This window comes from Lutra lutra, chromosome 8, assembly GCF_902655055.1.
Source record: "Lutra lutra chromosome 8, mLutLut1.2, whole genome shotgun sequence".
NCBI lineage: Eukaryota > Metazoa > Chordata > Mammalia > Carnivora > Mustelidae > Lutra > Lutra lutra.
In genome coordinates this window covers 42859743-42875147 of record NC_062285.1, presented here as the reverse complement: position 1 = coordinate 42875147, position 15405 = coordinate 42859743, and the positions used below count along the sequence as shown (strand labels likewise).

At 47.9% G+C, this 15405-nt stretch overlaps 1 protein-coding gene across 1 annotated transcript; it reads left to right on the top strand.

Annotated features, from left to right (window-relative positions):
- The first annotated feature begins 163 nt into the window (after positions 1-163).
- On the top strand, positions 164-8837 carry C1R (complement C1r). The gene is made up of 11 exons (XM_047739951.1): positions 164-317; positions 1046-1274; positions 2414-2606; positions 3143-3289; positions 3390-3586; positions 3850-3997; positions 4108-4229; positions 5493-5571; positions 5935-6090; positions 7224-7298; positions 7747-8837. Coding segments are annotated over exons 1-11 (2118 nt in total). The 5' UTR covers positions 164-315; the 3' UTR covers positions 8517-8837.
- Positions 8838-15405: the final 6568 nt, after the last annotated feature.

Below are 15405 nucleotides of genomic sequence, written 5' to 3'. Positions count from 1 at the left end.
TCTCCTCCATTCTGAAAATTCGGGCTGTCTCCTTAGCCCTTCCCCAGACAGGCCAGCAGGTGGCCCCACCATCGGGGATTTCAAAACCAAAACTACAATAAACTTGAAACAGACGGTTCTCTTTTTTTTTTTTTTTTCTGTTTTGTTTATGCAAATAATTCATTCCCTACAACATTCCTCCCGGAATGGTCCCCTCCTTCCCCTCCACAATCATTCCCTCCCCCTTGCCTCCCCTGCATGACCGCTCTCTCCTCAACACAGAGTGGATGAAGACGTGGCCAGGAGAGTCCAGGATCCAAAAACAGGCCTTGAGAAATGTGAGTAAGGCTGATGGGGCCCCGGGAGGGAGGGAGAAGCCAGAGGAGAGAATCCTGGGCAAGAGAGGCAACCCTGCTCCCAAATTCATTCAGGGAGATGGAAACACCCTTCCCTCCCCGCATACCTTACCTATTCCCGCAGCCACACACTTGCACACGCAAACACAAACCCCCCCCATCCCTCCTCCTGAGGAGGAGAACTTAGACCTGCGAGGCAATGGCCATGTTCCCTTCCTCCTCCCAGCTCATGGCAGGGGAGCAGCAAGATGAAGGGATCCACTGTGCCCCGGAGGGGTGTGCTCTGTGCATGACCCCATATTCCATAAGCCGTTTCTCCCAGAGGCCTTTGCTGAGCCTTTGGGAGCCCCATCAGAGAGCCATGACTGGAAACCCTCGCCCTCCATTAACTGGTCCCAAGCCAGCCCTATTCCGAGAAGAGGAGGGGAGTGGGGGGAAAGGGCAGGGAAGGAGGATGGGGAGGGAGGTACAGGGAGGATGATGACCTCTAGACTGGACATTGCCCCAGGGGGAGGAACCACCCAATGCAGTGGCTGCGGGAGACCAGCCTCTCCTCTTCCCCACCCCCACCTAGAACATCGCTACGAGGCCTGGAATGACCAGAGAGGAAAATGCCAAGCAGTATGACCATCCCAACCCCCAGCCCAGTCACTGCCCAAATGGCAGGAGTGCCACACACCCCCACTGGACACCCACTTTCTTGTTGGCAGGTGGCTCTTATATCTCCTGGGGCCCGTCCTGTTCTGCTGTGTGGGAGGCTCCATCCCCATTTCACAGAAGCTCTTTGGGGAGGTGACTTCTCCTCTGTACCCCAAGCCTTACCCCAGCAACTTTGAGAGAACCACTGTGATCACAGTGCCCACAGGATTCAGGGTGAAGCTCGTCTTCTGGCAGTTTGACCTGGAACCTTCTGAAGGCTGTTTGTATGACTATGTCAAGGTAGGGGATCAGGTTGGGAGGGCAGAGGGAGATCTGGGTGTCTCTGGAAACCGAGGACTTGTGCTCTAATCACCCCGAATAGTATTCCTCACCCACGGACACAGCCACAGCCGCAGCCCCACAAGGGCTAATGGCCAAGTGGAGTTCGGACAGTCTGATGACACTGCAGATGGTGCGTCCCCTGGATTTATAGGCCCTCAGGGAGCACTGAAGGGAGAAGCACAGAGTGGGGAATGCACAGGCCCCCCTTCCAGGAAATTTACTATCTATAGGAGTCAGAAAAACCTTCCCCAACGGCTGACTTGCTGGGAGTCTTTGGAAAACTATTGTGCCTCAGTTTCCCTGTTTCCGTGTAGAATGTCACCATGGCTGCCTTCCTAAACAGGAACACAGCGAAGAGAACCGTGAGGGGTGTTAGCTCAAGCATAAGCCTCAGCAAGGTCATGGGCTCAGTCCCCTGCTGTGTAACAGTCAAGTATGCCTTCCCTGTCTCAACTTTCTGTATCAGCCTGTCTTGGTGGCGGGGATGGTGAGGGATGGGGTGGGGACAGGATGTCTGCCACTTCTGAGGGGTTAAAGAACCTGTGAAGAAAGAGGTAAGAGAAGCTCGGTGATGCTGCCCTGTGTGGAGGCTGGAGAGGCTCCCGCTCAGCTGTATCAGGAGGCACGGCAGGACGTGAATGGTTTGCATAAGGTGAGGGGCGATAAGTGGACAGAAAATAAAGCAGACCGCTCCGGGCTCCAGGGATAAAGGGAGGCTAAAGGCCTGTGGAGACAGCCAGGATTCCAGCGGAAGATGAGCCCAGGAGCTGGCGGAGACGAAGAAAGGTCTAAAACGTGCCAGGGGACAGAGAACAGGGAAGGGGCAATGTACCGGGCACAGGATAACATGCCAGGAATTAGCCACTGAAGACTCAGAGGAGCAGATGAAAGTCACCAGGGGAACAAAAAGAAAACGAGTCATGGAGGGAAAGTTTACAACAGCCAGAGCCGCATGGGTGGAGACCTGATGGCGGCCGGTCCAGCAGTGGGGGGCACCACTCACTCTTTGGGACCAAAGGAGGACTTTGACTGACCTTCCACACAGGATGTGTCTCCTCAACCACTCTTCTTCCCACCTCTTGTCCTTTCTCCACCAGATCTCTGCTGACAAGAAAACTCTGGGGAGGTTCTGTGGCCAGCTGGGTTCTCCACTGGGCAACCTCCCAGAAGGAAAGGAATTTATGTCTCAAGGGAACAAGATGCTGCTGACCTTCCACACGGACTTCTCCAATGAGGAGAATGGCACCATTATGTTCTATAAGGGCTTCCTGGCCTACTACCAAGCTGTGGGTGAGTGGCCCCTGGGTCCCTTTTTTTCTGGCCTTAGGCATGTTGTGTAGGGACCAGAAAAGGGGAATCTTGAATCCATTGAAGCAGGAAGCCCATCCTTCCTTATTCTTCCCCTCAAGAGAGCTTTTTCCAGGAAAGGCCTGCCAACCTCGGTTCTGTCATCATGGGGCAGTTCCCAGAAAGCCTTAGAGTGGCCAGAAAGTGGAGCGCCTGCATGGCTCAGTCAGCTAAATGTCTGACTCTTGGTTTCACTTCAGGTCATGATCTCAGGGTCATGAGATTGACCCCCGTGTCAGGCTCTGCACTGGAGCCCGCTTAAGATTCTCTCTCTCTCTCTCTCTCCCTCTACCTCTCTTCCTTCCAAGGCCCTCCCCCCCCCCCAAAAAAAAAAAAGAGAGAGAGAGAGGCCTGGAGTTCCAGGTGGCCAGGAGATGATTTGGTCTTTAGGCCGCTGGGATTAACCTCTCTGAGAGCAGAGCCCTGACAGAAGTCCCTGCAGGCAGGAATTGAGCCCTTCCTTCTGGAATGTCTTCCAGACCTGGATGAATGTGCTTCCCAGAGCAACTCAGCTGAGGAGACTCTCCAGCCCCAGTGCCAGCACCTGTGTCACAACTATGTCGGTGGCTACTTCTGTTCCTGCCACCCGGGCTATGAGCTTCAGGAGGACAGGCATTCCTGCCGGGGTGAGCTTGGGGCACCACGGGAGTGAGGCAGGGAGCAAGCAAGGGTGTGCGGGGCCAGCCAGAGAGACCCTGTGACCCCCGCCTGGCTCTGTTCCCCCAGCTGAGTGCAGCAGCGAGCTGTACACAGAGCCATCGGGCTACGTGGCCAGCCTGGAGTACCCCCAGCCCTACCCCCACGACCTGCGCTGTAACTACAGCATCCGCGTGGAGCGCGGCCTCACCCTCCACCTCAAGTTCCTGGAGCCTTTCGAAATAGATGACCACCAGCAAGTACACTGCCCCTACGACCAGCTGCAGGTACAGCCATCCCGAGAGCCTCCCTGCCTCCCCTTCCCCCTCCCCTCATCCTCACTTCCCACTAGATCCTCTGGCCAACTGGGACAGGAATGGCCGAGCTCCCTCATGGGCAGGCGCGGCAAGGGAGTCCTGGGGATTCCTCTTCTCCTCCAGCTGAGAATATGCACACAAAGCAGAATTACCACCACCACCACCATCCCGGCCCAGTGGGGAAATGTCTCAGTTGGAGAGATGTCCCCCACCCCTTCCCCTTTCCCCACCAGATCTATGCCAACGGGAGGAACATTGGCGAGTTCTGTGGGAACCAAAGACCCGCTGACTTTGACAGCAACAGCAATGCGGTGGACCTGCTGTTCTTCACCGATGACTCGGGGGACAGCCGAGGCTGGAAGCTGCATTACACCACCGAGAGTAAGGTTGCCTGGTGGCCTCTCTCACCGGCCAGCCACGGGGCCGAATCAGGAGGGTTGAAAGGAGGAAAGAAGCTCTGAAATAAACATGTGCTCTGGTCTCCCCAACAGTCATCAAGTGCCCCCAACCCCAGACCCTAGACGAGTTTACCATCATCCAGGACCTACAGCCTCAATACCAGTTCCGGGACTACTTCATTGCCACCTGCCAGCAAGGCTACCAGCTCGTGGAGGTAAGAGCCCAAGGCTGATGGGGGAGAGTGAACCCAGCCCTCTAGGAGCATTTCAGGTGGGTAGGTCCATCATCAGACTTAGGCTCCATCCCAGCTGGCTTCACACGTGTTTGAGCTGGAGGACCGGTCACCTGGTCTACCTGCTCTCAAACTTGACCGCACATTGAAAACACTTCGAATTGTTTAAAAAACCCTGATACCTGGGTCCTCTCCAAGAGACTGATTCGGTTGGTCTGGAGTGCCCCTAGGATTACTTACAGCTACCCAGGTGATTCTTTTTTTTTTTTTTTAAGATTTTATTTATTTATTTGACAGAGAGAGAGAGATCACAAGTAGGGAGAGCAGCAGGCGGCGGGGGGGGGGGGGAACCAGGCTCCCCACTGAGCAGAGAGCCCGATGCGGTGCTTGATCCCAGGACCCTGAGATCATGACCTGAGCCGAAGGCAGAGGCTTAACCCACTGAGCCACCCAGGTGCCCCTACCCAGGTGATTCTGATGTGCAGCCAAGTTTATAAACTACTGGCCTAACCTAGTAACAGTCAGATGTGGGAAATGAAAGGCAGGGTGGAGTACAAAGAGTGACTCCCTCAACATCATGGTGCTTTTGTACAGAAGGGACTAGAACCACATCTCCTACCTCGTGCCCTGAGGACTTCTTCAGGCACCATGGTGTTGTCACCTTGGGCCCACCGCCCTGTCCTCAGCTTTGCAGGCTCAGGAAGCACCATGGTTTCATTGGTTAATCTCACAAAAGCTGGTAAACTAAAAAAAAAAAGACATACAATTGGAGTGACCCCTGGGGCTACCAAGCTTGTTTTGTTTTGTTTTGTTTTGTTTAATTTAAAACTGTGGAGTTCAGGGGCACCTGACTGTCTCAGTCTGTAGAGCATGCGAGTCTACATTTTAGAGTCATGAGTTCGAACCCTACGTAGGGTGTGGAGCCTATGTAAAATAAAGTAAAACAAAATAAAATTGTGGGCATCCCCTGAACAATAGTGGAAGCAGCCAAGAGTCTAGAGAGTGGACGATCAGGTCTGACAATCAGCCCTTGCTCTGAATTTCCGCTGCATGACTCAGTGCTCCCATCTGCAACTGTGGTCTGAGAAGAACAAAGGAGCCATGTCCACAGGGGTGCTGAGGTCTGAGAGCCTGAGAGACAGCCTTGCATTCTCGGCTGCTCCAGGGTGCGAAAGGCAGGAAGGGAACCACAGGGCCTCCTTGCACTAATGGCACCTCTGTCTCTGTCTACCTCTTCTCGAACAGGGAGACCAAGTGCTGCTCTCCTTCACAGCTGTCTGTCAGGATGATGGCACCTGGCATCGTGCCATGCCCAGGTGCAAGAGTAAGTCACAACTCAGCAAGGGTCTGCCCCTCGGGAGCCCCCACCCCACCCCCAGCCATGAAGACCTAGGCTGTGAAAGGGAGAGCCTCCCAAAACACCCTTCCCCTCACTTGTCCCTTGAAGCCTATGGCTCACCTCGGGAACCAGTCAGCCCTCATCTCTGCAGTGTTGGTGGGCTCTACCCAGAACTGAATCTCACTCCATCTATTCCAATTCTTCACAAGCACTGCACCACCCCCTGCCAACTGACCACATTTCCCTAAGGTTCTCAGCCTGTTCTGTGGGCAGAAAACTCAAGTTCTTCCCACTGATGTTCCCATACCGTCACTCTCAGATCTCATACGGCCCTGTGTTCTCTTCAAGTCAAGGACTGTGGACCACCCCAAAGCCTGACTAACGGGGCCTTCAGTTATACCACCACAAAGGGGGTGAACACCTACCAGGCCCGTATCCAGTACTCCTGCCAGGAGCCATATTACAAGATGCATACCAGAGGTGGAATCAGCGAGACTGCGCGAGGTAGGGGCCCACACATATGGCAGCCTTCTCCCTTCCGTCTTCTCAGGGCATCTGAGATTTTCCCAACATAATGCCGGGGGATGTATATTGAGGTATCTGCCCAGGACAGTGGCTTCAGGAGCCTGAAGTACAGGGAGTACAGGGCCAGGAGGCATCTAGTAGGGTGAAGGAGGTACCTGAGCTGATTCAAAGAAAGTCTTAAATCTCACAGTCAGCTCCCCCTCACCACGGCCATGGCCATTACTACTGCCACGCCTGCAAGCACCATCATTATCCCCACCTCCACCTGCTCCCAACAGCGCCACTACCATTACCACCCCCCAACCCCTGCTGTCACCACCATCATTACTACCACAACTGCCACAACCACACTACTGCTATGTCAGTGGGACTCCCCCCAACACTCTCCCCACAGAATCCCTAAGCTACTATGTTGTGATTTTTTGCCTTTAGGTTTACTAAATGACTCTCAAATGCATCTTCAAAATTTTTCTTTAAAATGAGATAAATCACATGCTTTGTAGGTTTGAAACATCCAGAAGAAAAAAGAAAAAAATCATACATATAGATTATATGGTATTCTTTATGGCTTTGAAGACAGACCATCTTCAGTTTGCATCTTGGTTCTGGAACTTAGAATTACGTGACCCTGTGCAAATTATTTAAGCTCAGTTTCCTCATCCAAAAAAATCCCTGAAAGTGTCACCGTGGTACTTCAATGAGATAATGTAGATAAAGGGCTTAGCGACAAGCATGGCGGACTGTCAGCAATCAGAACAGGTAGCAGCCATTATCCCCTACCATCCCACTACCAAGATACAATCACTGATAAGATCTTCATAACTTCCTTCTAGTTCTTATGTCTATTTTCACAAACAGGAATGACATCAAACATGGAGTTAAGTGTTCTGATTTTTTACACTGAACATTAAAACAAAAATATATGTAGGGAGCCTCTCAACACTTCCCATATTCCATCCTTACATTATTTGAACCTTTCCGTTTGATCCTCGTCCGTGTTGGTTCCGAATCTCCCGTCTCCCCATCCTGCTCATTCAGTGCTCATTGGCCTCTGAGACCTGGTTATCCTGTCTGCCACCTCCCAGCCTGATCGTAGACCCCTCCTCCCTCAGGGGCCTATACCTGCACCGCGGAGGGCATTTGGAAGAACGAATGGGAAGGATCGAAGATTCCTCGGTGTTTGCCAGGTGAGTGGAAGCCCTCTGGGGCCATCCCCAGTGCCTTTTGCAGCCCTGCAGGACCTCAGGAAAAGCACGCACAGAGAATGGAGACAAAGTGAATGGAGAGGCACTCCAGCCTGAGGTCAAAAAAAGACAACGGAAGAGGGAAGGAGATATTCCAGGAGAAAGAGAGAAAGGAACCCAGAGAATCAGACTGGGTCCTGATATTCCTGCTTTCCCACTGAGCAGATGGGAAGTCAGGGAATTAAAAGAGCAAGAAAACCCCCAGGAAGAAATAAACAAGAACAAGAAGAGGTTGACTAGAGGCCAAAGGCAGGGATTTGTGGGAATGGGAGGAGAAAGAGGAAAGAGCCCAGAGCCAAAAGACAGGCTATAGGGGGAACTAATTGACCTCAGAAGGGAAGAAGGTGGGCCTGGCCTGACTCATCCTTGCCTTCCCTATCTCTCTCTCCAGTGTGTGGGAAACCCGTCCACCCTGTGGAACAGAAGCAGCGCATCATTGGAGGGCAAAAAGCCAAGCTGGGGAACTTCCCCTGGCAGGCCTTTACCAACATCTACGGGCGAGGGGGTGGAGCCCTGCTGGGCGACCGCTGGATCCTCACAGCTGCCCATACCCTCTACCCCAAGGACCAAGACAAGGAAGGCAATGCCACTGTGGACGTGTTCCTGGGCCACGTAGACGTGGAAGAGATCACAAAGCTAGGAAACCACCCTGTCCGCAGAGTCAGTATCCATCCAGACTACCGCCAGGATGAGTCTAACAATTTTGAGGGGGACATTGCCCTCTTAGAGCTGGAAAATAGTGTCACCCTGGGCCCCAACCTCCTCCCCATCTGCCTTCCCGACAACGAGACCTTCTATGACAGGGGCCTCATGGGCTACGTCAGTGGCTTTGGGATAATGGAGGAGAGGCTTTCCTATGACCTCAAGTTTATCCGTCTGCCCGTAGCTAAGCGGGAGTCATGTGAGAACTGGCTCCGGAAAAATAAGAGGAAGGATGTGTTTTCTCAGAACATGTTCTGTGCTGGAGACCCGTCTCTAAAGCAGGACGCCTGTCAGGGGGATAGTGGAGGGGTCTTTGCAGTGAAGGATGAGAACAGTGATCGCTGGGTAGCCACGGGCATCATCTCCTGGGGCATTGGCTGTAGCAGGGGCTATGGCTTCTACACCAAGTTACTCAACTATGTGGACTGGATCAAGAAGGAGATGGAGGGGGAGGGCTGATCCCAGAATTCACTGGGTCAGAATCCAAAGAGCAGTGCATAAAAAAATAAAAATAAAAAATCATCTGACCCATCATTGATAACCACTAAGAATCCATATTAAAATCACTGATGCAGAAAGACACCATGTGAAATAAATGCTCTTTTCTATAACCCCGTCCCTGTTCTTCACCCAAAACGACCCAAAAGTCACCTTTCTTTCCTACAAGATTTATAGAAGATATATTCCACAATCTCTACTTATCATCATTCTCTTCCATTTTTGTACCATTGGATAATTGAAACTCTTTCCAAATAAAATTTTATGAGAAGTTCCAGTGTGCGAAATGAGTTAAAAGTAGTATTTAATCAATATAAAAATATTTAATAAGATTATATTCAAAATACTTAGGAAGGCAGGGGAGCCTGGGTGGCCCAGTCAGTTAAGCATCTGATTGTTGATTTCAGCTCTGGTCTTGACCTCAGGGTTGTGAGTTCAAGCCCTGCATTGGGCTCCACATTGGGTGTGGAGCCTACCTAAAAAAAAGAAAATGCTTAGAAAGGAAATGAGAACAAAAAAGTTTATGCACACATTTACAATTAAGATTTTTTTAAAAGATTTTATTTATTTATTTGAGAGAGACCACGAGAGTGGGGTAAGGGTCAGAGGGATCATGACCTGAGCCAAAGGCAGATGCCCAACTGACTGAGCCACCCAGGTGCCCCAATAACAATTTATTTCTAATTTTGTTTTGATTGTATGATATGAAGAAAATCCTGATTTTCCCATGAAAGTAGTTCCAAATATAACAGGTTTTTTTAAAAGCTCACTTTCCAATCTCTAAATATTTCTCTCTCTTTTTTAAGGACTTTATTTAAGTAATCTCTCCCAAAGGGTGGGGCTCGAACTCACAACCCTGAGATCAAGAGCCACACATTCCACTGACTGAACCAGTCAGGGGCCCCCTAAATATTTCAGAAGAGAGGAGTGGTATGAAATTTTTGTTTCTCAGTTGAAAGATTAACAATATTTTCAAATAAGTTGTATTACTTAAGACACATTTAAAGGTCAGAGAAGGACCCGAAACTTGGGATAAGCATTGCAAGTGTTTATAATAGAATATTACCATGATGTTATTGCACAACTGACTCTTCTCTTCTAGACTTATTTGAACAACTTCACCTGAGCTGACATACACAGGCCTGAATTTAAAAAGACCAATGCAGGGGCATCTGGTGACTCAGTCGGTTGACCACCAGACTCTTGGTTTCAGCTCAGGTCATAATCTCAGGGTCTTGAGATTGAGTCCCACATCAGCTTTGCGCTCAGCCTAGAGTCTGCTAGGGACTCTGTCTCTCCCTCTGCCCCTCCCCCTGCTCATGCTCTTTCTCTAAATGAACAAATAAATAAATAAATAAAATCTTTTTAAAATAATAAAAAACAGGGGCACCTGGGTGGCTCAGTGGTTTAAGCCTCTGCCTTCAGCTCAGGTCATGATCTCAGGGTCCTGGGATGGAACCCCACATTGGGCTCTCTGCTCAGTGGGAAGCCTGCTTTCCCCTCTCTCTCTGCCTGCCTCTCTGCCTACTTGTGATCTCCCTCTCTCTCTGTCAAATAAATAAATAAAATCTACTAAAAAATTAAAATTAAAAAATAAAAACAAAGAAAAAAATCAAAAGACTGTGCAGAGTTAAAGCCTTCCCAAGTACTGAGAATTTTTAAGTCCAAATGCAGGTCCACAATCCCTTATCTGATACCCTCCGGGCCAAGTGCCTTTCAGAATCAAGATCTTACAGGTTTCAGAAATGTAACATACGGTCTATTACCTACTGTCCACTGGCGGGGTCTAGGGCAGCACTCTAGGGCAACAAAGCAGAGGGAAAATTCTTCTGCAAAACATTTGAATATTCACAGTGTATGAGATAGATAAGATTCTAAATAGCTAGCCGTTGGGTCAGGTTTTGCCACGAAGCAACTTTTGGTGCCTGATTAGAACACTCTCAGCTTTTAAGAGCACTTGAGATGTCAGGATTGCGGACTTCAGGATTGCGGCCGTGGCAGAAATGACCGGGAAACGACTTCTGGTATAATCTACACAAAAGTATCCACTAGTGGTATGCAGTGTGTTTGAGGAGCACACACTGATTTCAGGAATTCAGTATTTTTCAGAAGGGAAGCCCCTCCAGGATTCCAGTGGAGACTGGAATGGAGTGGGTGGAGGAGCCAGAAGTGGTGAGAATAAAACCTGAAACGAAAATGAAAATACTGAACTATTTCTAAGGTTCCTGGCAAAGTTAAGAGTCTAAGTTCTTTGTCCCTTATTGTAGTCATTAAAGGGACTGCTCTGATCCTCCTGGTTCCGGCTCCCCTCCTCCAAATTCCTGTGCGGCTTATCCTTCAAGTGTGCCAGAATAAAAAAAAAAATAATAATAGTAAGGCTGAGGGGAGCCTGGGTGGCTCAGTCATTAAGCATCTGCCTTCAGCTCAGGTCATGATCCCAGTGTCTTGGGATTGAGACCCACTTTCAGCAGGAAGCCTGTTTCTCCCTCTCCTACTCCCCCTGCTTGTGTCCCCTCTCTCGTTGTGTCTCTTTCTCAAATAAATCAATAAAATCTTAAATAATAGTAATAATAAGGCTGAAACCAATGTCTTGTGAATAGACATCAGAAAAGAAAATACAAATTAAGGTTAAGCTCTGGGGCTTAAGCTAACGCATAGGAAAAAAAAAACTTAAATTAAGACACCATCTCGCGGTGCCTGGGTGGCTCAATGGATTAAGCCTCTGCCTTGGGCTCAGGTCATGATCTCAGGGTCCTGGGATCGAGCCCCGCATCGGGCTCTCTGCTCAGCGGGGAGCCTGGTTCCGCCCCCCCTCTCTGCCTACTTGTGATCTCTCTCTGTCAAATAAATAAATAAAATCTTAAAAAAAAAAGACACCAACTTTTTAGCTGTTAGATTGACAATGACAATATACTCTGTTGGTGAAGATGTAGAGAAGACAGTCATGAGTTACCTGTTGGAAAGTGAATGGTACAAACTCTTTAAGGACCAATTTGGCAACATGAAAATCAAAACCACAAATACACATGCCTCTGACCCAGCAATTCCACTTCTAGAAATTTTTCTCACAGTCGCACCTATGAGATAAATGACACAGGTACAAGGTTAGTTACCGAAGCATTGCTTATGATAGCGAAGTATTAGAATCCTAAATTCTGAAAGGTCTAGTACCAAAGTTGCAAGTATATTATGGAATACAATGTAGCCATTCAATCTTTAATTGAAAAACATAAAAAGCAGGACACTGTGTATAAAATACTACAATTTGTATAAAAAGGAGGAGAGGGTATTCATTGCTCTTATAGGCATAAAATATTCCTGGAAAGATATACAAGAAACAATGATGGTTTCTAGGAGAGGGCAGGAGAAAGAAGAAAAGTTATCACTCTATGCTCTTTTGATCTTTCAAATTTTGAGACATGTAGATGATTTATCTAGTCAAAAAATAGAGAGATGAAGCTCTATTAAAATATTCTTTAATTTCAAAAAAAATTTCAAAGGGGTAACTTCATTGAGTAGGTGGACATTTGGCAAAGACGGAAGGAAGTTAGATATTCAGGGAAAAGGTGTCCCTGGAAGAGGAAACAGCCAGTGCAAAGGTCCTGAGGCAAGAAGATGCTTGATTCATTAGGAAATTGCAGAGGCAGCCAACACAGAAAAATGTGAGCTTCTATTTTCAAAGGCTCACTCTGGCTGCTGAATTGAGATTAGATTGCAAGTGGGAAAGGGCATTAAGAGGACCAGTTAGGAAGCAATTATGGCAATCCAGGCAAGAACTGATGGAAGCTCAGACCAAGTGGTAGCAGGGGAAGGGATGTAAAGTAGTCATGTTATGGATAAAATTTGCAGGTGGAGCCAGTAGGTTTCCTGATGGAATAAATATTGAAGATAGCTGAATAAGAAAAAAGAGAGAAGTCAAGATTACAAGAGGAGCAGATCTGATGAAAAACCTAAGGAGGTCCCTTTTGCACATGTTGAATTTTAGACGCTATTATATTAGGGCCAGGATGGAGTAACAGGGATTAGATTTATCTGCCTTCTTGAAACAAACAACAGCAACAACAACAAAAACGTCAAATATACGAAACAATAGTTCTCGAGATATTAAATTTCAAGTAACAAAGGACAGTGATTGCCCTATGATTGCCCCAGGTTACTGCCTCGAGAGAGTTTCCAAGCGGAGGTACTGGAAGGAGAAACCCAGGTAGCACTTAGCTGACTCCCTAAGCTGAGCCAAGCATGCAGGGAGACCAAGGCTCCTGAAGTTCACAGAACTGAGGATCAGAGACAAGAAGGCCACAAAGAGAGAACTCCAGAGATCTGCAGGAGAGCCCTACGATTTTCTCACCCATATGTGAGAAAACTATTCAAGGATAGAGGAAAAAAGCTGTATGACACGATTATATGGAAGGGTAGCAGGCAATCAGCAAGGCGGGGGGAGGGAGGAGGGGGGAGTGCCTGATCCCACCAGCCAGACTGAATTCATGGGCATTTAGGTATTGGATACAGAAGGGTATTGCCTCAGGGGTAGGAGACAATTAGCCCCTAGATTAAATGCTGCTCTGGTCCTATCTAACAAATGTTAAAAGCAAGACCCAAAAGGACCAAACTGTTTCCAAGTAACTTAACGGAATCCCAGAACAACGCTCTAGAATATTTATAGAATTACAAAAATATCCAGCACCCAACAAGATAAAATTCACAAAGTCTGGCAACCAATCAAAGAATATGAAGCATACAAAGAGGCAGGAAAATATGATCCGTAATGAGAAGAAAAATCCATCAAAACCAAGCAAAACCCGACAGATGTAAGAATTAGAAGACTGACTGGACATTAAAACAATTGCTCTAACTTCACCGTGTGTGCTCAGAAAATAAATGTCCACTAGACACCCAAAAAGAGATGCTGAAAACATTATTTGATGTATAAATTTGGAGTTAAGGGGACAAGTCTAAGCTAAAAAATGCAAAGTTTGGTGTCATTGGTAGGTATATGGACGGGTGTTTAAAGCCACAGGGGTCCAATAAAGGCACCAAGGGAGTGAAGATAGATAGAGAAAAGAACCAAGGCCTATTCCCTGAGGCATACCATTATAAAAGTCTGAGAGAACAGGAAAAATCAGCCTAAGGAGGCTCAGAAAGTGTGACTATTACAGAATAAATATGAATCTCAAAATTCATACGGTAAAGCCCTGACTCCAAACATGAAGGTATTCAGAGTTGGGGTTCTAGAAGATAATTAGGTTTAGGTGAGGTCATGAGGGTGGGAGAAGAAAAGAAAAATCTCTCACCTCACACAGGCACCAAGAAAAGGCTAAGTGAGTGTGCAGCGCAGCCGCTGTCTTCAAGTCAGGAGGAGGGACCTCACCAAAACAGAATCTGCCAGCACCTCCTTCTTGGACTTCCCAGATTTGAGAACTGTAAGATACTACCACCCAGTCTTCCATCATAGCAGCCTGAACTAAGACAGTGACCACTGAAGTAGGAGGAAAACCTGTAGAGTTCAGAATTTTGGGTTTTTTTTTTAAGATTCTTTATTTTATTTATTTGACAGACAGAGATCTCAAGTAGGCAGAGAGGCAGGCAGAGAGAGAGAGAGCAGGAAGCAGGCTCCCAGCAGAGCAGAGAGCCCGATGGGGGCTCTATCCCAGGACCCTGGGATCATGACATGAGCCGAAGGCAGAGGCTTTAACCCACTAAGCCACCCAGGTGCCCCGAGTTCAGAATTTTGAACCCAAGAAAAGAAACTGCATCAAGGCAAAGGACTGATCAATTGATTGAGTGAGCAAATGGCACTGATGGGTCAAGATAAAGACTGAGGATTGATCCTGGGAAAGAGCAATGCCAAGGTCACCGGAGAGCTAGAAAAGCACAGTTTGATGGAATGATGGGGACGAAAGCCAGACTGGAGTTGGAGAGAGAGTGGAAGAAGAAGAACTAGAGACAGAAAGTATAATCAGTTATTTTAAGGAATTTGTTGCAGGAGGGAACAAAGAAACAGGGGAAGCTATTAGAAGAATGGGAGTCGAAAGAATGTTTTTTTTTTTTTTTAATTAGTTAGAGAAGTAAGAACGTGCCTATAGGCTGGTGGGAATTATGTAATAGGGAGGGGAAATGACGGTGGTGGGTGGAAGTGGGGGAGAGACAGAATCCAGTTGGAAGCATGGGTGTGTTACCTACGCCAACAGACAGGCAAGCAGAGTCTAAGAAGTTGGCATTACACCAGGGGTTCTTCTCTAATTCTTCGTTTGTCCTGGTGAAGTAGAAAATAAGGTTATCGGCTGAGAGTGTGCATGAAGGATTTGGGGGTTTGAGGAGAGAGAAGAAGGAATGAAATAATCACTAAGGGGAGTGGGAGAGAGAACAGATTAGGGAATTTTGGTTCCTGGGAGCATTAAGGATCCACTTGAGACTCATGGTCATGAATAAAATGAGAGGGTTCTTCTCACCCTTGTGAGACAGTTGTAGGAGGTGGGCTGTGTGTTTGTGCCCTATCAGACGCACCAATAAAGGCATAGAGGATGCAGGTTTCATTTTGCCATGAGAATATATTGAAGCCATAGAAGGGCACAGGAGACGAGGTTGTATGCAAGAGAGCTATTCTATTGAATTTAAGCTGGGTAAAGAGGAGATCAAGTACAGAGAAGGTAATGGACAGTAAATATGCAGTAGGATTGATGTATTGAGGGTTCTGGTATTGTAGGATATAGGAAGTGTAGACCTATAGGAATTGACTTGGAAAAATAAGAGGTGGTGGCAAAAGAATGGGGTATGCAAAGTTGGGGTAATAGAAGAGGTTGCAGTTACTGGTAACGAAAAAGTCTATCGAGGCATGACCATGGGGGTTGTG